This window comes from Rhinolophus sinicus, chromosome 5, assembly GCF_057876585.1.
Source record: "Rhinolophus sinicus isolate RSI-liver-muscle chromosome 5, RSI-T2T, whole genome shotgun sequence".
Taxonomy (NCBI): domain Eukaryota; kingdom Metazoa; phylum Chordata; class Mammalia; order Chiroptera; family Rhinolophidae; genus Rhinolophus; species Rhinolophus sinicus.
In genome coordinates this window covers 17353038-17375997 of record NC_142505.1, presented here as the reverse complement: position 1 = coordinate 17375997, position 22960 = coordinate 17353038, and the positions used below count along the sequence as shown (strand labels likewise).

Genomic DNA, 22960 nt, shown 5'->3' with positions numbered 1-22960 from the left:
CAGAGAAACCACAGGGAGCGGAATCACACAAAGTCTTTAGGTGCTGGAGTAAGAAATACAGATATATAATAGAAGCATCTTTACTGTGTTTAAAGAAAAGAAAAGAGCATACATATAAGGAGAGAACAAGAGACTTTAAATATGACCAAGTAGCTTTAGACGTGCGAATGTGAACTTCTAGAATGAAAAATATAATTTAATAATTCAATGGAGAGGTTTAACCTCAGAATTTATAGACGCCAAAGAAAAAACAGAATTGAAGACCAGTATATCTGAAGATAATTCAGAATGACACACACAGAGAAAAAGAGGTTAAGAGAGAAGGACATCAGAAGGTCTAACTAACATGTAATTGGAATTCCAGAAAAAAAAAAAAAAAAGAGAGAGAATAGGGTAAAACGTAAATAATTGAAGAGAGAATGGCTTAAACTTTTCAGGACTAGTAAAAAAGATACCAAACCACAAATTTTAAGACGTTCCAAAAATAACCAAGAGGCATAAATAAAAAGAAATTTGCACTTAGATTTATCGCAAAGAAACTACAGATCATCAAATATAAACAGAAAATGTTAGAAGCAGCCGAAGAGGAAAGACAGACTGCCTTCAAAGAAGTGACAGAGTGAGAATTATCTGACTTCTCAACAGCAACAATAGAAACCACAAGTAAGTATGCTGAGGGAAAATAACTGTCAATCTAGAAAAAGTACATTTTAAAAATGAGGGTAAGAAAAGACATTTTCAGACAAACAAGAATTAAGATAGTTGACTCACTCAATGAAATTCTAAAGAACAGAGAATTTCCTTCAGGCAGAAGGAAAGTGATCTCAGATGGAAAGGTGCAAGATGGAGTAAAGAATAAAGGAAGTGTGGTACTAGGGCAAAGATACTAGACTTTTGTCTCAAACTTTATATTCATACATCTGTCTACTCTACATCTCTACTAGGATGCATACTGGACAAGTCAAACTCAGCACATCCAAAACTGAATTCCTGACCTCCCTGCCCCCTCCACAATGGCAACTCCATCCGTCAAGATGCTCCGGTGTATCTTAACTTTACTCTTTCTTTCACACTCCACCTCAGAAATGTCTATCAGTTTCACTGTCGTAAGATAGTCTGATTACAACCAGTTCCCACTACCTTCACAAGCCACAATCCCCTCTCACCTAAATGGCTGTAAACGCCTTCTCATTGGTTTTCCTTTTCTACCCTTGCCCTGCATCCCAGAATCTAGTCTCAACATAGCAGCCTGAGTCATCCTTTCACTGCTCTGCTCAACTCTACAATGGATTCCTATTTCATTCAGAATAAAAGCTTAAGTCTTACAAAGGCCTGCCTATAAGGCCATATGGGGTCAGTTCCCCATTATGTCTGGGACGTCATCTCCGACTATTTTCCCCTTCACTAAATGGGCTCCAGGCGCATCAGTCTCCTTGGCAGTCCTTAAAAATGCCATGCACTTTCCCACCCTTTCACTGGCTGCATTCTTCATGGACTGCTCTGGACCTGGATATCCCACGTGGCTCTCTCACCACCTTAAAATCTTTGTTCCAGCTTCACTTTCTCAAGGAGGCCTATATACACCAAGCAGCTAAAACGTCACCTGGCACATAGGGAACTTGCTAAATATTTATGGAATTATTTGTGAATAAATGAACAGTGTGGGTAAAGTCAAAAAATGTCTGAAATTATTATAATAATGCTTTATAGATTTATAGGGATGTAACTGGAATTAACGTGAGATAAAGCTCTGGCTATATGGAAGAAGTATAGATTACTGATTACTTTTAAATTCTCATAAGTTACAGCTGAATGTTAAAGTTTTTTGAGAACTGGACATAAAGGAGTCCATACTGTATGAACCCATTTTTATAAAGTAGAACTAACCTATGGTGACAGAGTTGGGATAGTGGTTAACTCAGGGGATGGGAAGCGAAACTAGAAAGGAGCATGAGGGGCTTCTGGGGTGCCGTGTGTTGGTTACAGGGGTATGTTCACTTTGTATTAATTCACTGAGCTCTACATTTATGAGTTGTAATTTTTGGGGATATGCATTTTACACTTTAATAGATGACCACTAAAGTAATAAAAATATAGTGAATAATTTCCAAACTGGGGTGGGGCAAGTGAAATAAGGAAAAAAATAACTCAAACAATTCAAAAGAAAGTAATAAAGGAGGACAGAACAGAAAAGATGGACAGATTATTATAAAATAAGATGGTTGAAATTAAGTGATGTGTACCCAGAATTATAATGAATGAGAATGAAAAAATGTACCAGTTAAAAGACAAAAATAGTCAAGCTAGATTTTTTAAAAATCCAGCTAAATCCTGTTATAAGAGATACATAAAAAAACAACAACAAACAAACAGATGTAAAAAAGTTGATAGTAAAGCAATTTGAAAGATATACCAGGTAAATATTAACCAAAGGACTGCAGATAAACTATATTAGTAAAAGACAAAAATGATTTTAAGGTAAAAGGCATTATTAGAGCTAGAGTATTAACACATAAGGATACTAAATGATTTAATTCTCAATTTGCATACCTCATAATATGGCCTCAAAAAGTGACAAGGAAAAATACATAAATACAGCTCTCTAAATAAATGATGGATAAACTAACAAAAAATTAGAACGGATAGCAAAGATATCAATAGCACCATTAACAAACTTAATCTAATGAACATGTATATAGATGATATCCAACAATTATAAAACCTATAATCTTTCCAAGAACACATGGAGTATTATTCGTTCGTTCACATTGGTAAATATCAGGTTCTAAGATTTGTTTCAAAGAATTTCAAGGGATTGGCATCGTACAGCCTACATTCGCTAATCAGAATGCAAATATCTTAGAAATCAACAATATGTTTAATAATTGAAAGCCTTACTTCTGAACATTTGTAGGGTCAAAGAGAAATCAAAACAGGCATATTTAGAAGCAAACTATAATATATTACATATCAAAATTTATGAGACGGAGTTATAGCAGTACTTGAAGGAAGTGTATAACCTTGAATATTTATATTAGAAAAGAAAAAAAGGCTGGATTAAAAAGACAAGCTTCAAATAGAGGAAGGAAATAATAAAGATAGGAACAGAGAGCTTTGCATCAGAGAAGAGACAAGACATACGAGTCTTGGGCGTCGTCACTACAAAATCTGCAGTGATTAAATCCATAATAAAAAAACAACATGAGCAACATTTAACCTTACATTTGAAAATTTGGATGACTAGACAAATTCTTAGATAAGTATAGATTATGTTTTTCAGTGTGTTTAACATATTTCCTAATGTAGGTTTTAACACTTAGGCTTATATTGAGACTATAGTATATTTAAAACAAACCAAAAAAGTTCATACCATTTACAGGCAGAAACCTTTGTTTTTTAACTTCAAAACTCAGGTGACTGAGCAGAAAAACTGTGGGTTCTTTTTCTTTTTTAAACCCACAGGAGAGACAGGAAACCCCACCTGGGTGCTTTAGATGCCTCAAAAGGTCACACCGTTAGCAGGACTAAGCAGTTCAGGTGGTAGGACAGAAGGAAACAGCAAACACTGCCCCAAATAGAAAACTGAAGCATTGCTGACAGCTCACATTTGCACCATGCTTCCAGTGTTCACAGATTTTCTCTCCTGCACAGCTGTTTATGTGGACTCACATTTTCTTACCTTTAGTACAAACAATAGGAACGGCTACCACTAATTGGACAACGTGTGGCAGGACTACACTGGATACCTTAACGTAGGTTCTTTTTAATTCTTACGACACAACCAGATGCTGTCTGTCGAGTTTTACCAATGAAGAGACTATTGGACTAACTTGTTCACAGGCTCAGTCTTAATCAGGTGGGGACCACGAGTCAAGGCCAAGTCTATCTGATGCTTCCCTTCATCTGTCCTTTTAGGAAGTCTACAGAGCACAGGGAGCCCAAGGCAGGCTCTAAGACCAGCCCACCGCAGCGCATACAAAGCACTCACCTTCTGAATAACGTCTCGCACAGCAAAATACTTCTGGGTGAGGTCCCCTGCCTCGCTCAGGGGGGCATCATAGTCATAACTGGTGGGCTGTGCTTGGTAGGGCATGTTGGCCCCTGGAAGACACAAACGTGCCACTGGTTACTACCGCAGGCCCTCACCTGGGACAAGTTCTTTGGGATTCATGGGCTCAGCATTGTGGAGGGAGAAAATAAAGGACACATTTGAACCAATGGTTAAGTGACTCAGGATGCAAGGTTGAGAGAAATGAGTTTCTTCCTACAGGAGGCCCTCGCCAAGCATCTTTGAGTCTAGAGAGCACTTTCGCCATCCACTCAGTGGAAGCTCACAGCTGTGACAGCAGCAGATATCACTGCCACTAAATCAGCAGGGAATCTGAACCTCCCCACAAAACCTGCTCAACGTCTCACAACCAGTCATGGCAGGACTTATGGCATGAATCATATCTCGGACAGTCAAGCTGTGAACTTTTTCATGACCTCGAACCCTGTGGCCGAGAAAAGTGGTGAACGCACAGGTGACTGGGCCACGGACCAGCAGAAAATGACTAAGGGTAATCAGACCAAACCAAGTGGGAGATGACCGCACACTCACATTAACGCAGAGAGATTCAGATGTAACCTTCAGGCCTTTGTAATGTCTGCATTGACTGTAGGGGGTGCTGGGCTGTGCTCTCGCATCCCATCAGTACCAAAGCACTCATTAGTTCCCCTCGCTGCCAGGAGTGTTGGCTGTTAATGGCTCTCAGATGTATCCCTCTCTGGTCATTGGCCTCTGCTGCCTTGACCGTGGTTACAACCCTCTCAGGATAGCCCACAGCCAACAACTGACCAATGTGGGGATATAAAAACCCAGTCCCCTTGCTTCAAAGGGCCATCCCAGCTCCAGAGCTCCTCTAGAATCAGCTGAGACACTTTTGAAACTGCATCACCGTTTAGCGTCTCCCTCTGCTCACTCCTGCTTCCCACACTCTCTTCTAGGTATTTGTGTGCTCCTGAGAGCACAACCCATTAACCTTCCTGCTGGGTGATCTCAGAGTCTGTTTCCCAGGGAATGGACATGCAACGGAGACCAATAAATAATGCTAATACTGTCTATACGAAAAGGTTAGAAAAGCAAATGGTCTTACAATTATTGCCCAAGGGGCAGAGCCTAGAACGGAGGCCCTCAGCCTTGAAACAGATGATATTCACAGGTAAGAGATTGTGTGCAATATTGGGCAGTAGTCCTATGCTAGTACTTAGAAAATGGACTCATGCACGACAGTTACATGGAGGGCTTGTTCAAACACATTCCTAAACCCTGTCTGAGATTCTGATTCAGCAGGTCTGGGGTTTCTAACCTGAGACTGCATTTCTAACAGGCTCCCAGGTGACAGTGATGCTGCTCTCTGTGGACCAGCAAGGCTCTGTGCCACCCCTTTCTCTTCTACTCCAGAGAACATTTTGCAATGCAAGTGTGTGAGAATAAAGTGATTTTAGGATAATCTTATCTCCAACCTAGTTTTTAAGTAAATGAGGCACAAAACCTGAGTGTTCACCTATGATTTAGTAACAAATTCCTTTGCACGGTTCCACAGCTCACAAATGATGGGGCCACCTTGGATGAGCCTGCTGGTGGTGAAGTCAACAGATGAGCCAAGTATCAGATCATCCCCGTAAAGACTCTTTTTCATTAGTTCTCTGCACAGAATCTACGTTTTGAAACACCTAAACCACTTAACCAATGGAATTCATCCAGTTCTATTACTCTCCCCCTCCCCCTTCTTATTAACCAGAGACAGCTGCCTACCAACAGGTCTGCCCACCTCTGGGGATACATATGATAAAACACACATCCTTTGCTGTGAGATTAAAAAAAAAATCGAAAGAAAGAAAACCACATCCTTTTTTGCAAGGAGCTCACCTTCTTCTTTGTGATCCCTTCTCTAGTTCTAAAGTGGTAGTGAGTGTGCTGCTCCGTGTTAGTAACTTATATCTTTCGCTCTTTACTAGGCTGTGTGCCCCTTAAAAGTAGGTGTGGCCTTATTTATTTATTTATTTTAATACAAGTGATGTGTTTTTTTTTAATTGGGGAAGGGGTACAGGACTTTATTGGGGAACAGTGTGTACTTCCAAGAGTTTTTTCCAAGTCAAGTTGTTGTCCTTTCAATCTTAGTTGTGGAGGGTGCCGTTCAGCTTCAAGTTGTTGTGCTTTCAGTCTTAGTTGTGGAGGGCGCAGCTCAGCTCCAGGTCCAGTTGCCGTTGCTAGTTGCAGGGGGCACAGCCCACCATCTCTTGCGGGACTCGAGGACTTGAACTGGCAACCTTGTGGTTGAGAGCCCACTGGCCCATGTGGGAATCGAACCGGCAGCCTTTGGAGTTAGGAGCATGGAGCTCTAACCGCCTGAGCCACCGGGCCGCCCAAGGTGTGGGCTTATTGACGGGTGTGATGCCTCCTGCGTCCCTGCCCCTGCCCGAGCCAGGACCGAAGAGGAGCTCTATAAGTGGTTGCCAAGGTGAACTGAATATCTTTCGGAAGCAAACTTTATAGGCCAAGGGAACCCAGACTGGAAAGCTGGCCCGTGGGTTAAAGGATGGACTGGCAAACTAAGTCTTTGTTCTAGTTCCATCAGCAGAATCCTTCTCTGGATATTTTCAGACCACTGTTGTGTCCACTGCTCCCTCAAGCCTGCTCTCGCCATGTCAGTGAGTGTGAGGTAAAAAGGCAAAGAAACAGTAAGACCACTCCTCAGCTCTCCACGTTGTGTGAGAAGTGCAGGACAGCCTGGTGCCCGTAGGGGGCGCCCACACAGATGGGGACACACACAGGCATGGTGCAGTACACGTACTTGCAACAAGCATGTGCACCCACTTTGGGTAGGATGAGCAATGAGCTCATGTTTTTCTCTCACAGCTCTGCCCTGGGAAGCTGGTTTGAAGAACAGCTTCTAAGAAGCACAGACTGGCCCTCGCTCACTTCCCAAAAGAGACCAGGCCACAGGACAAGTCAGAGAGGCCTGGCATTTATAAGAAATGCTGATTAGGGGGCTGGCGCAGGGGCTTCCAGCTGCAAGGGATTATCCAAAGGGCAGTGACCTGCTTTCCAAGACTTGAGTTTGAATCCAGGCTCCACCTCTTGCCAGCTGGATGGGAAACATGTGGACTTGTTTTGTATCCTGCTTTTCTTATCTGTAAAGTGGGTGGATAATCGTAACCCAGATGAGGACTAAATGGGAATACAGAGGGGGAAAAGAGGCTTTTATTAATTATGGCAGGGTCAGGAGCCAGGGAGAGGATTAAAGACAACTTCTATTTTCTCAGTGGTAGCTTTTATATTGTCTAAATTTTTAGAAAGAAGACTGTATTGTTTTAAGTAGGACAGTAAGATATTTAAAAATTATGTCATGAATAGCAAAGCTCCAAAATTATCGGTCTTCATTCCTGCATTGGATGACTGGAATTCCTAGCTACTGAATGAAAAAAGGCATCCCAAAGTCTTAACTGTTTCTATCAAGAAGACAGACACACAGAGATGATGATCTAAAACTTCAGTTACCAACCTTGCACATTAGTACCTTTTAAGCACAGACATTTGAGTTTTGCAATATCTCCATTTCTTGGCTCTAATAATTGTAATAACATTAATAATATGTGTGGGCCGGACTGGTGGCTCAGGCGGTTAGAGCTCCATGCTCCTAACTCCAAAGGCCGCCGGTTCGATTCCCACATGGGCCAGTGGGCTCTCAACCACAAGGTTGCCAGTTCAATTCTTCGAGTCCCGCAAGGGATGGTGGGCAGCGTCCCCTGCAACTAAGATTGAACACGGCACCTTGAGCTGAGCTGCCGCTGAGCTCCCAGATGGCTCAATTGGTTGGAGCGCGCGGGTTCTCAACCACAAGGTTGCCAGTTCAATTCCTCGAGTCCCACAAGGGCTGGTAGGCTGTGCCCCCTGTAACTAGCAATGGCAACCGGACCTGGAACTGAGCTGCGCCCTCCACAACTAAGACTGAAAGGACAACTTGAAGCTGAACAGCACCCTCCACAACTAAGATTGAAAGGACAACAACTTGACTCGGAAAAGAGTCCTGGAAGTACACACTGTTCCCCAATAAAGTCCTGTTCCCCTTCCCCAATAAAATCTTAAAAAAAACACAAAAACGAAAAAGAATAATATGTGTAAGCAAAGCATTCTCTTAGCCCACCCCACCCTACACAAAAGACAGCAGTTCAAAAGAGAAACTTCTTTATGCACAGATAGTATCCAATTATAGATCCTAGGAGATTTAGGCACAAGCTAAGCCTCCAAAACTTACAGTAGGACATCTTCAATGATTCAGAGAGAAAAATACAGAGGTGAAGAGAGGTGGGGAATGAGGCTTAGAGAAAGGCCAATATTGCATGATTTGTATTTGTAAAAATCAATGGCTATGAAGAGAATTTTGTCATAATTTTTCCCATAAAAAAACACACAAAACACATAAAAATGTAAAATCATGCAGCTGCTTTGGAAAATACTATGGCAGTTCCTCAAACTCTCAACGTAGAGTTACAATGTGATCCAGCAATTCCACTCCTAGGTATACACCCAAAAGAATTGAAAGGGATTCAAACAAATACTTATACATCAATGTCAATTCATTATTCAGAATAGCCAAAAAGTGGAAACAACACAAATTTCCGTCAGCTGATGAGTAGGTAAACAACATGTTCTACATTCATACAATGAAATATTATTTCAGCAATAAAAAGGAATGAAGTACTGATATAAGCACTGGTTGAAGTTTGAAAAGATTATGCTAAATGAAAGAAGTCAAACACAAAAGACCGCATATTGCATGGTTCTAGTTATATGAAATGTCTTGACTAGGCAAATCCATAAAGAGAGAGAGTAAACTAATGGTTGCCCAGGGCTGGGAGGAGGGAGAGTGGGTAGTTTCTTGGGTAGTTTCTTTTTGAAGTGACACAAGTATTCTGAAATTAGATGGTTGTATAACTAAATACCACTGAATGGTACACTTTAAAATCATGAATTTTATGATATGTGAGTTATCTTTCAACAAAGCAAAATGTTTAAAACAAAAAACCAACAACCCCAGAGCAGAACGTATGCAGAAGTGAGCCATCATCACCAGACACTGTGACTGAGGCCTGTCCAGCCAGCCTGGTTTAAAACAAGAAGGTTTCTAAGTGCACAATTTATGTCCCTTAAATTTTTTCAAAAAGAAAAATGATTTAAATTATATAGGCAATTCTTACATATTAGAAAATTTAGGAGAAGGCAAACAAAATGAGAAAATATAAATTGTCTGTAGGTACACCCACCAAAATTAAGCACAGGAAACCTTCTAGTATGAGCATCTACAAACAGATATTAAATTGCTCTTACCATTCCAATAGGCAAAATTGGTTCCACCTATAAACATGTACCTACAAGGAAACAGGAGAACAGATGATACATCACTGTGAGCCCCCAGCTGTGCAGGGTGCCCTCCCCTCCAGAAATTAAGACTCACAAGTTCACATTCGCCCCACGGGCAAGAATATCATGGAGAGAGGACACTACCGCTTCAATCGTGACTGTCGAGTGAGGTTGGCCCCAATGGTCTAACCAGCCAGTATAGAATTCAGAATTGACCTAAAAAGAGAAAGGGATGTGGAGCTTAGAATAAAGTTGTGACCATCAAATGCTGGGGCTTCCCTGTAGCTATTGCCCTAGGTCTCCACTGAGGGACAGGTAGAAAAGGGAGTTGACATGCGCTGCTTAACCCAGAGCTGGGGGACCAATGAGGACTTCCAATAACAGCATTGCCCAAACTCGGTTCTCAGGCACCGACAATACGGGTATTCCCGAATAGTTGTACGTGCACCAAAATTTTGTTAATCAATATCCAGTTTCTAGATGGTAGGAAAGTTTGTTGGGCAAAAGAGTCGGGTGGCAAAATACTGTTATAATATAATCAGCTCCAACTGACCCTTGAGGCGAATCCAGATTTTCAGATCTCAGGCTCACTTAAAGTGAGTTAAACTTGTCCAAATATTCTGCAAAGCAGGCCCCAAGCACTTCATGTTTTTCTTGGGCGTTACATGCCAAGCCCTTCGTCTAGAGAAGGAAAAAGAAATCTGGACATGTTCTGTGGCCATCTCATCTCAGGAAACAGCTCCACCCGAAGTCTGTGAATGTGGGTTCTGCACAGTTCACTAAAGCAGAGACCACATTCAGAAAAGCCTGTTTTGTACAAAGGTATGTACATAGGTGGGACAGCCTGACTTGCTGCAGAGAAGGCACAAGACATAACCCCTTAAACTGGGCCAAGTTACAACAACAACGAGTGTGGAGCAGGGAAGAGAAGAACAGAGTGGTGGGTGGATGAGTTATATACACCTGCCTGGACCTTACCACCAGCTCGCCCTCATCCTAGCTGCCTATGCAGCATGCCGCAGAGCCCTCCAACTCAAAGTGTACTCAGCAAACCCACATCCCAAGGTTACCTGGTTGCCTGTCAGAAAGGCAGAATCTCAGGCCCCACCCCAGAAGATCAAAATTTGCATTTTAATAATTTTATTAACCAACGTCACCCCAAGTAAATTTAACTTTAAAACGTTTGCATTTTAACAAGATTCCTACGTGATTCATAAGCACATTAAAGATGGAGATGCTCTGTCACAAAGAGTTCTCAAGAAACACAGATGTGACTCAGATCCTGGCCTTGCTACTCTCCAGCTGTACAACCCTGGGCGAGTGACATGTTCTCTGAGCCTCACTGAAAATGGAGACAATACTACTACTCATGAGAGTTGTCATGAGGACCAAATGAGATGAAGTATGCAAGAGCACAGAGCCTGGGGCCCGGCAGGAAATTCGCATTAGTCCCCATTCTGTTGCACTCCAGTGCAGGGCCTCAGTTTCAAATAGGAGCATTGCTGTTGGTCATTCATGTGTCCACAGGGTGATGTCCCTACAATCCCATCAGCTGCTGAGCCCAGAGCCAGAAAAACCAAGGCTTTCCTCCTACCCTTCTACAGCATGCAAACTCTCTCTCCCGACAACTGTGAAGTTGGTACAAGCAGTCTCTCCATAACTCACTCCCAGTTCTTACCAAGGGTCCTTTGGGTTCATACTTCCTCTGGATTAGGAAAGCATTTGTGATGTTGGCACCTGAAAATAACAAGAGGGAGAAGAAAGGTCAGTTCTGGAAAAGACAAGAAGTTCAGTAAAAAGAGCCCTTTGTAGGACTTGAGCCTGAGGCCCCGGCCCGTCCCCAGGCTCCCGTGGGCCTAGAACACCTCCAAGCTAGCTTTAGGCTGGACTCAGACCATCCATTTAATAGATGTGTGGGGACCATAAAATGTTGCTTCCTCTCTGTAGAGGTCCCCGTGGCCTTTCCTGATGGCATTGCCTTGGGAGTTCACTTCACGGGCTTGTATTCTTCATCTGGGTTTCCTCATCGCCCAGATGCATCTTGTGCTCGGCTCTCTTCACACGGACGTCTGGTTGACCCAGACGCGCCGCACAAGACAGGCCTGCACACAGGCCCATCTGCCCCAGGTACACTGACCTTGCATTGGTCTGTCCTTCAACCCACCGCAATAGCAATGTGCTGTCACCCCACATACTCATGATGCTTACAACAAACTTGTAAGAATCTTCCATTTGTTGCTCCCTACAGAAAAATACTGTGCTTTTCATCACTGTGATGGGAAGTGTGCTAAAGCAGGAGGAAACCAGCAGGCCTGCAGATACTTCTTTGCCTCCACAGTGTCACACACAATAATAGTGCCACAAATATGTGCCAATTAATTAACCAGTCAAAGGGATGAATGTGGTCTAATGGTGTTTGTCCCTGAATAATGGAGTATCCTCTGAATTTTAATTTGTACATCATCAGCCATTCCAGACCACTTGCTCTCCATTTTTCCTTTTGACATATCCCATTAGGATGCCTGTATCTTGTCTTCCCATGTCGTCTCTTCTCCCTTCTTCCTCTAAAAAGAGGAACAGTAAAACAGAATTGTACACCTGAAATCTGTGTAATACAGAATTGGACACCTGAAATCTATGTAACTTTACTAACAATTGTCACCCCAATAAACTTAAATTAAAAAAAAACAAAAAAAACAGGAAGAGTTTTTTCACAAAGAGGTCAAAGCTGCCTTACATCAGTGAAAGAGTAAACATAAACACTGTCTCCCCAACCAGAGCAGAGGACATCCTGGCCCCAAACTTCATGATCAGTTGCCACAGCAGATACCCCGGAGGGGAAATGACACTAGCCATGACCTCCAGATTACCCCTTGCTCCCGCTAGGCCTTGGCTTCTCTGTAAGGCCAGCTTTCAGGAGAGAATCTGCTGATCAAGAAAGAATGTAATCTCATTTACCTTACGGCTGTAAATTTCTCACAATTAAGCATTAGGTGGCATTCACATCTTTAGTTACTCTTCTCATGAGCCTTCTCCTATGATCTGACCCCCAGCCAATGTCCCTCTCTCACACAAATGATTGATGTTGCCACAGGCCCATCTGCTCCAGGTACATTGACCTTGCATTGGTCTGTCCTTCAACCCACAGCAAAGCAATTGTGCTGTCACCCCACATACACATAATGCTTACAACAAACTTGTAAGAATCTTCCATTTGTTCCTCCCTGCAGAAAAATACTGTGCTTTTCATCACTGTGATGGGAAGTGTGCTAAAGCAGGAGGAAGCCAGCATGCCACTTCCTGTGTAACTCTTCGTAAATGAGTTATTTCATCACCAAATATTCTGAGCAACGTACCATGTGTCTAGAAACACTCGATTGACTTAAAGCCTGTTCTTTTCCTTTTTGGTAATGTAGAAGAATCTCTTTCAAAATGCAACTTCAGTCTCCTGTACATCCTTCTCTGGGGAGCGCAAGTGTTGGATGTGCAGTGTGCACGGAGTCTTACTCCTCGGGGTCTTTATAAACAGCTGGTCTTTTATGGCGGGTTGGGTATAATAACTTTTTATTTTGAAATAATTTCAAACTTATAGAAAAGTTATGAGAATAGCACAAAAAACTCATATTCCCTTCACCCAGATTCCCCAGTTGTTAACATTTTACCATATGTACGTTATCAGTTTCTCTTCCTATAGATAAATATACATATTTTTTTGAGTCATTTCAGAATAAGTTGCAGGTGTGATGGCCTTTTACCTCTAAATAGTTCAGCGTGTTTTTCCTAAGAGCAAGGGCATTTTGTAAATAAACACAGTACAATTATATATATATATATATACACATACACATATATATATACATATATATATAAACAAAACAGGAAATTAACATGGATACAATATCTAATGTAATCTACAGACTACATTCAAAGATTTCAATTGTCCCAATAATGTTCTTTATAGCAAAACATAAAGAGAAGAAAAAAAAGTCCAGTCCAGGATCCTTTTCAGGATTGCACATTGCATTTCACTGTCATGTCCTTTATGAAAGCTGCTCTCACCCTAATGAAGACTCTCTTAATTATAGCCAGAAGTTTATCATAGTCAGAAGCAACCTAGCCACACTGCCCGCCCACCCAGAACTTTCATTTGTAGAACCTCTGTAACTCATACAGCACTGACGAGTCAGGGAAGACGACAGCATCTACCAAAACCACCTCCGGCCCATAGTGTTATGAGTTGTACGGAAAGATAATGGAAGTGTAAGGTAAGTTCCTGCACTCCTGGACTGACAGGCTATCACAACCCAGCTGACCGCAGAGTTCACTATGGCCATGATCCAGCCCCGAGCATCTAGCCATGATTGGGGGGACAGGGAGAGCATTGAAGAGCAGCGCGTCCCAGACAGAGTCTGAAAGGCAACTGTCTCAGGGTAGAGCTTCTCACAGCTGGAACAGCTCCTGAGCCCACTAGCCCCTAAAAGAACAGTAATTCAGGGTCCAAGCTAGCTACACCAGTCATGAAAATAGAGCTCTTGTTCTAGAGGCTCAATCAGCTGAAATAAAATAATCTCTGAAACAGAGGGGGACTTTATTCATTATTCTATTTTACCTGTTACTTGATAAAGGAAAATGTGAGGCATCTCATTCAACCTGCCCACGCCACGTAAAAAAACAACTGCAAATGAACAGAGCAATTGACCGAGTGAAAATCCCAAGCCTGCATGGCCTTCGCTGGATTTTCTGTTACTACAAACACCAACCTGGTCCAAAGTCCACTGTGGCATAGAGCCCCTGCAGTGTCCCACACTGCAGCATCTTATGCTGTGCCCCATCGGTGGTGAAGAGAATCACGTCATTACCCAGGTGGTAGCGGAAGCGCTTCTGCAGGAAACGCAGATAGTCATAATCACAGGTGAAGTAGCTGCCATATTCATTTTCAAGCTGCAAATTAAAAAAGAAGAGGGTGAAAAAAATCAGGAGATCCCAATGTAGTCATTCTGATGCAAGTTTTTGTTTGGGGAAAATACCTGAGTATATGTATTGATATGACAAACCTTAATGATTGCCACAAATATCACCAACATCAGCCCTCAAAACTCATTTTCCCAAAAGCAACTCACCATAATAACTGAGAAATAAGAAAAAGAAAACAAAAATTACCATGCTAGTTTTTAGATTATAGTGATAGTCTCCATTATAACATACAGAGGGTGCCCCAAACATGTATACATGTTTTAAGAAGGGAAAAAAACTGTATCAAAATTATAATACTCAATATATACTGATAACAAAAGATGAATACAAGTCATGTGTATACATTTTTTGGGCACCCCTGTATAACAGATACTTTAAACATTACATAAATAATACCTTCCCGTGGTAATGTATTAGAAAATGAAGAAAAATGGAAAGAAAGTGGAAAAAAATATCTGTTAATTCCATTACCCAGAGATAACCCTGTAAGCATTTGGCACAGTCTTCCAGATTTACACACACACACACACACACACACACACACTCAAAATATATACAAATAATATACAGAAATTATTTTCTGTTCTCAAAACTGATATCATACTGTATACACCACTTATAATATTACTTTCCCCTCTTAAGATGTTATGCAAAATGTCCAGGGCAGTAATGAGGGCAATTACTGGACATGGATGCCTCATCATTGACTTGACATCCCACTGTCAAACATTCAGACTATTTCCTGTTTTGTATTCAATAACCAATGCTCAGTTTGCGATCAATAATAGCATTAGTGGTTTTCAATTAGGGGTTATTTTGCTCCCCCACGGGACCTTCGGCAATGTCTGGAGATATTTTGGTTGTCACAACTGAAGAAGGAGTGTACTACTAGCTTCTAGTGGGTAGAGGCCAATGGATGGTGCTCAACAGCCTACACTGTCAGCCTCCATTGCAAAGAATTATCAGGTGCAAAATGGCAATAGTGCTGAGGGTGGGAAACCCTGCTCTGAAGGATGCATTCTCAGTGTGGTGGATAGCATCCCCAAGGAGATGGAAATTGATTCTTATAGATTAAAAAAATCTTATTCTTTTTATATATACAGTTATATGGCACATCTCAGGTATTAAAATTTCATGGGGGGGCCATTAGAAAAAAATGTCTAAAAAGGCTGTTTAGGGGGCAACAACGAAAAAAAGGTTGAGAAACATTTGCTCTAAAGCAATAATATGAAAGACCTTCAGCTCCACCCAACACATCAAAGAATCTTACAGGTATAATGCTGAGTGAAAGAAGCATGACACTAAAAACTGCAGACAGTACAATTCCCTGCATAGAAAATTCACAACAGGCAAAAACAAACTATAAAGTCTAGATACACACATAGGTGGTGAAATTATAAAGAAAAGCAAGAAACTGATGCCATGAAACTCAGGACACTGGGAAGAAGTGGGGTGTAATCAAGAAAGAGATCTGGGAAGCTTCTAGGGTTCCAGCCATATGCTAATTCCCATCTTGGATGGTGGTTATGTGGGTGTTCTCATCATAATGCTTTTGTGTGTGTGTGTGTGTGTGTGTGTGTGTGTGTGTGTGTGTGAGATAGTTCACAATTTTACACCTGTTTTCTCAGAAGGGACCCCTCTGACAATACGTTTAGGTTATGGGTTCATGAAGCAAAACAGACTGAGGTGAGCATACCCAGTACTAAGGCTTTATTGGTGAGCATGCCCAGTACAGCCATCCTGAAAAAGGAGGTGTTTGCTACACACACACACACAATAAAAAACTCCCCTTGGGTGACTAATCCTGATACATTAATTAGTCCCACAGAAGTCCCTTTGGAAATAATTGAGATAAATGCTAAGAAAAGCTTACAAATACTAACCAGGTACTTTACCCCTCATTTTAATTAAAATCACATAAATGGCTGCATCATCCTTCATCATTTGACTGTCAAGAAGTTCAGAGCTAAATTTAAGGGTCAGCTCTAGCAACTAAGTCAGCCCAGAATCTTTGAGCCTCGAGTTCTTTCCTGCCCACCCCCATGCCCCAACCTTGTTTCTCTTCACTTATTTTTTTCAAGACTGACTTACCATTACCATCACTGTATCATGTACCTTGAAATAAACAGGCTTGTAATAAGTGCATACACATAATCTGGGTTTTTAGAGAGAGAGAGAAAAGCTCAACATTTGCAAGGCAGCTACGAGCTACGGCCATGGGCACAGGTGTCAGAGGCCCAATTGCGCACGTGCAAACCTCAGCTCTGCCACTTTTTATCCATGAGACTCCACCTTTAAAACGTTTCATCTGTAAGAGGTGAAGGTACCTGTGTCACTGGTCTGTTACGAGGATTAACTGAGTCAATACATGAATAGACTTTGCACAATACCTGGCACCTAGTCAGTGCTCAAAAAGCTAGCAACTAGGAGTATACTCTAGTTCTATATTATTGCTAACTAGAGAAAAAACAAAAAAGAGATGTCTGTAGGCTGAGGATGGGAGAGGAGAAATACACAAACACAAAAAAAGGGCTTGAAAGACTCAGAGAAAAACTCATGGTGAGATTCAGAGGAACACTGATGCTTCTAGAGCAGAGGTCAGCACATTTTTTCAGTAAAGGGCCAGAGAGTAAATAGTTTAGGCTTTTTTGTCCCTATGTCTGCTCTATTACTCAGCTCTGCCATTGTAGTGCAATAGCAGCCATAGAAAACACACAGATGAATGGGCGTGGCTAAGTGCCAATGGACGTTTATTCATAAAACAGGCATCAGGCCAGTTGACTAATGGGCCATAATCTGCAGATCCTTTTTCTAGAGTTACTATCTCGACCTGTAAGCTCCTTAGTGAAGCAACAAAGCACCGCAGACTTTTAAAGTTATTGATCTACAATAGGTATAAACAGAGCTATCACCAATAGCCCATGGGTTAGGTATGCAAAATTGTGGGTAGAAGGTCCCCACTCCTAATTATTTTCACCTTCAATATTATTAATAGGTGTTTGTGGCTTTTCTTATTTTAGGTGTGGTGTTGGTACAAACTGAGATAAACATCCACATATGCAAACAAGCTAAGATGGCACTTGTTTAGCTAATGCCTCCAGAAGAGAATATTTGCATATATGGCTGAATCATAAGGATGAATAAAGGTCCAGCCTGGGCGTCCTACAGCTGTAAGACAATACCGCTCTCGGGCAAGGATTTGAGTCTTCTGATGTGAATGCTTTTTGCCCGGCCTACAGACATAGCTCCTCTGTGGCCTCTTCAAATGCTCCAGGCACCCAGAGAAAGCTCCAATATCATGAACTGAATAAGCTATCATTATGTCCTTTGGCCTGAATTAAGACAGACATAAAACTCAGCTTTTATAGAAACTTCCACATATGAGCACAAAACACTGTCTACCAATGCCAGCTTCTTTCTTATCTAACCCAGCAGCCGCTATTCAATCCCAGAACCACTTGGTAGGCATGTGATGGTTACACCTGTGGGATATGACCTTATGGCTGCCAGGTAGAGGTTTGGGGAGCAGAAGAGACTAGAGGTACACCTGGGCAGGGATGAAAGTAGATAAACTGTCACAAATGCTTCACTAATGGAGGCACTGAGGGTTCTGAGAGTCAAGTGGACGCCAATTAAGTCAACTGAAAAGGCTTTGGATACAGGGGAACCTATGGAATTGCACTTCAAATGACAAGAGAGCAACCATGAATTTGATGTACAAATAATTTTTAATGATATAAAAAAATGCTTATGACATAAGAACAAAGTAAAAAAAAAAGTCAGATAGAAAACTACCCACACAGTATAAATTGATGGTAAATAGAAAATTGTTAAAGGCATTGAAAAAAATGTAAGGAAATCTCCCCAAAATGTAAAGAGTTTTGCTCCTGGTTCCGGATGTTTAAGTGATAATTGTGGTTCTTCTGCTATCTTATATTTTTCTGTACCAACACTTATGTACTTGTTTATTCAGTAATGAAAGGGCAAAAAGGATTCGGTGAGATTCAAGCAAGTGGAGATGTGAGGGGGAGAGGAGGAAGCAAGTCTCCGGGCAGGGTTCACAGTCCACTAAAGTCGTCTGACGTTGCCAGGGAGAGACACGAGAAGAAACGCACCCAGGACAGTCAACTTTGCTGTCCTTTGCAGAGCTCATATTTGGTTATGTTTTCTGTGGCATTTCAGGTACAGGAAAGTTGTGAGAAGTTGAAAGTGATTTAGGGAGAAGCAGAGACTTTCCCTAAAACAACGGAAACTAAAGTAAACCTGATATCAAGAGAAAGGAAGAAGACCCAGCTGTACAAAGACACCCAAGTTTCAGGCTTGACATCTTCCTACAGGAAAACGGGCTCCTAAAGGCTTAGCCAGTACAGACTCAAGACGGATGGAGAGACATTGAATGCTACTTATCCATCCCTCTGGGAGCAGCAAGCTGGCCTCTGGTCACCATACAGTATCAGAGTGGACACCTGGCCAGCTCAGCCCTCTCATCGCCTTCTTTGGCCTATAAGTGAAGAGCAAGGGAATGGCCACACTCCCTCGCCACAACGACTATCCCTACAAACTGTCCGTAGTACTGTTCATAAGAAGGAAATCTGGCCCACGCTCCCCCAGGGAATGCCACACTGCACTCACTTGCTATTCCAGGATACAGCTAGTTTTATACAACTTCCTTGTTTTCAATAAGAGCATCCTTGGTAAATGACCAACAAACATTTTATGTTTTACCTAAGTAATTTTACAAACATCAAAACTCATTGCAGGTCAAGTGTCCTGATTTTTCCCATGGAAAATACTTGCCATATGATATACTCTCCACACAATAAGCCAGTCTTTGCAAAGCAAAAAAAACAACAACAAAAAAACCAAAAAAAGAAAAAACAAAAACAAACCATGGAGAGTGGGAGCAGGAAGCAGAAGGGAGAACATAATGGCCCCAATTCACCACATCCTCTTCCTATACCAATGTGAACTGATAACCTAGGCAGGGCAGACACCAAAGGAGTTTAGTCCATGCTGCATCCTTGCCTCCCAAAAGGCACATGGGACAAGGGGCTATAGGATTAGCAGACCTAAGGTGATAATCCTGACTCTGCCATCTGTTGGCTGGGTGACCTTGGCCAAGTCACTTAACCTCTTTGAAATTCATTAAAAAAAGACAGCGGTTGGATTAATTGAATGGAATTTGTAATGGTAATACTTCCTCAAAATGGTAATACTTCCTCAAAAAGCAATTAAAGTAAGAGCACCACCTGTGGCATTGCCTCTTTGAGAAGCAGACTTATGAAGCTCAAGTCTGCATCACTCCTACATATAATGTGGATGGACGGAAGCCTCCCCCCCATCTGCCCATGCTCATTTCCATGGTTACCTGCACTGTTATAATTGGCCCTCCATTCTGATAGAGGAGAGGTTTCATCTTGGGCAGAATGACTCCCAACCACTTGTCCACAACTGCAAGGTAACCTAGAAAACAAGACAGGTTTAACACCATCACACACCTCTTAGTCCCAACAGACACAACACAGCCTTATTACCCTGGCGCTGGCAGCGCAAATGGAAAATACTGGATTCGACAATTATCTTCGGAAATGGGGTAGCTCCATGCACTAAAAGTCGGATAAAAGTTGTCTTGCAAGGAGTTGTCTCCTCAGCTGAGCTCGCAGTGGATAAAGACCAGTATGCCTGGCATCTGTCCCTGCCACTAGGACACTGTTTGTTGAATGAAGAAAAGTGACTGAATGGTGGGTGTGTCCTCCTCTTTTCACAGTAGGGTTTTTATCTTTTTAAAATGAAGTTCTAATAAATAATATATTTACATTCTTGAATGGGGATAATAAAGCATATGCTTTATAAAGCTGCTGTGCAGATTAAATGTGGAAATACTAATAATATACTAAGAGTGTAAAATATGAGGTAATACACCAAGAAGGAAATGCATACAGAGCATAACAAACTAGCCTTCTACATAGGAAACTTAATCAATGGTAGCTGCCCTTAGGACCATCTTAATCACCGCCCTCACCAAAAGAAATGGACGTCTTCGGAATATAGAAATGCAGTTCAATGACACTTTCTGACCAATCATGGTTTACAGCTAAAATAATTTCCAGTAGTTTAAAAAGACAAGAAAAAGCTTACCATTTACATTTCACTCTGTGAAAATAGATCAAGGAAGAGAAGGCAGTGGAGCCACTGAGCAACCCATTCCAGAAACTATATCTTCCATTTTAATTAGCAAGATGTTATCAAATAAGATATATAGGAGGAGAAAGCATTAAAGTCAGCTGGTCAACCACAAACCAGGACCAATGCCAATTCAAAGAGTTACCAGTTTACCAACAAGATCTGGTCAAGTGGTTCAAGAAAGCCTAACTTCCTACACATTCAATGTCTGGTGTTCTGCAATGGACGATGACTAACTCAGATTGTCACTAAACTTCCAGAAGTGTTTGCACAGAAGTGCCCCAATCTTCAGAACACCTGACCCTTTTGACATAAATTGTCTATGCTTTCATAAATTCTCTCACGACATCTGTAACAACTTACCTGGGTCAGAAGAACGGAGAACAATACTTTCATTCTGTAATAGCCAAGCAGGTAATCCTCCCTAGGGTAGGGAAAAAAAGAAAAAAAAAAAAAAAGGAAGCCATTATAAGGCCCATTTCATGAAAGTCACTCAGGGAAGAAAGAAATTACTATTAGCAGTGAGGGAAGAAAAGTTTCATGGAGAATGAGTGTTTGAGTTGGGATTTCTGATTTGGAAACTTTCAGGGAAATTAGAAATGGTAACATATTAAAAATAAGGTCACTCTGTATGAATGCAATGGTTTAAGAACCAAAGCCTTTTATGTAGATTGTTACACTTAATTTCACAGTTACCCCAGGAGGTAGACAGAGCCCTCACCACTAACTGCTTTTCACAGACAAGGAAAATGAGTTACGTGAGTGACACCAAGAGGACGGCCCTTACCTCTGACCCTTACCTCTGCCTAGGCAACTCCGAAGGGAAAAGATACCTGTGCTGGCTACAAGCACAGGCTCCGTGTTCTCTGGAATCAGAGACTTCCTTAAATGGCTTTCAGTCACTTTCCCCCAGATCCCTGCCTGCCTGTCCACCCGTCGCGCACAGCAGGCAGGCAGAGCCAAGTCTAGCCACACTCACCATCTCCCACTCCGCACAGATGTAGGGTCCAGGCCTCAGGATAACCAGCAAGCTCAGCTCATGTGCTAGCTGAATAAAATGCTCCACATCATGGTCCTCAGAAAACTGGTACTGTCCTGGCTGGGGCTCGTGAAAGTTCCAGGGCACGTATCTGCCAAGACACACACAGCCCCTTCCTGGAAATAGCTCAAACATCCAGATGTTCTACATGAATTTCTGAACTGTCAGCAGAACTATAAACCCGCAGGACACACAGGTCTCTCCCTTAGGCAGCCTTATGGGAAAGAGGCCTTGTTTTGAATTTTCACAGCAGCTACCCAAAAGAACCAAACTGGAGGGGGACACGCTTAAGTTTATGACTCACAAAGAATGCCCATTCCTATTTAGTGCCTGACTTCAAAAAAGATACAGAATTACATGAACATGAATTAATACTATGTAAAAATTATAGATGTCCACATAAGGCTCAGGAAGAATGAAAATATCCGTGCTAAAGTAATAAGAGGTATACAGCCATACGCGCACACCACTAAACCACAGGGATATGTTCTGAGAAATGCATTGTTAAGCAGTTTCCTCACTGTGCGAACATCACAGAGTGCACTTACACAAACCTAGATGGTCTACTTTACTACACACCTGGGCTAGAGGGTACAGCCAGCCTATTGCTCCTAGGCTACCAGCCTGTACAGCACGTTACTGTAGAAAACAGGTGATTAAACCAAGCACGAGAGAAAATGATGTGATTAAGAGACTTGGTAAACAGGAGATGTATGAGGCTACTGTCGGGGTAACATGGCATACTTTTTCTTTTCATAATTAGTAGAAAGAGTACACTCTAAAATAACAAATAAAAGTACAGTATAGTAAAACGTTAACCGGTAACATATTGTCATTATCAAGCATTGTGTACTATACATAACAGTAGGTGCTACATTTCTATATGACTAGCAGCGCAGTAGGTCTGGTTACACCAGATCACCCCAAACACATGAGTCATGTCATGCGCTATGACATGATGACGGCTATGATGTCACTAGGCGATAGAAATTTCACAGTTCCATTATAATCTTAGGGGACCACCATCATACATGCTGTCTGTTGTTGATCGAAATGTCATTACGCAGTGCATGCATGACTGCCTTGATTTTTGGAAAAGTACTTTTTAATAAAAATGGAAAACAACCTTCAACCCCTGGGTCCTCCTGATAGGAGACTTTGTTAGAAGACAACACGCAGAAAGTAAAATGACAAAAGGTCCAACCAACACCCCAGGCTGCCTACAGCACGGAATATAAATTTAGGTGTGAAGCACCCACTGCCATCACAAAGGTCTCTCTGACAATCCCTGGCTCGTGTCCTTTTTCCCTAACCTCATGGTTTCAGGGTTCCCTGGAACAGGTAGTCTTGGTCCCCTA

At 41.9% G+C, this 22960-nt stretch overlaps 1 protein-coding gene across 3 annotated transcripts in view; it reads right to left on the bottom strand.

Annotated features, from left to right (window-relative positions):
* GLB1 (galactosidase beta 1) overlaps window positions 1–22960 on the bottom strand; it is a 103730-nt gene that overhangs the window by 60807 nt on the left and 19963 nt on the right. For all 3 annotated transcript variants that reach the window (XM_019727728.3, XM_088798288.1, XM_019727729.3), the window contains exons 3-10: window positions 21543–21693; window positions 20927–20987; window positions 19749–19843; window positions 14167–14347; window positions 11085–11143; window positions 9501–9622; window positions 9374–9414; window positions 3989–4101 (exon numbers count right to left, since the gene is read on the bottom strand). In XM_019727728.3, the coding sequence (XP_019583287.3) occupies window positions 3989–4101; window positions 9374–9414; window positions 9501–9622; window positions 11085–11143; window positions 14167–14347; window positions 19749–19843; window positions 20927–20987; window positions 21543–21693 (823 nt within the window). The remainder of the gene's footprint in view (window positions 1–3988; window positions 4102–9373; window positions 9415–9500; window positions 9623–11084; window positions 11144–14166; window positions 14348–19748; window positions 19844–20926; window positions 20988–21542; window positions 21694–22960) is intronic.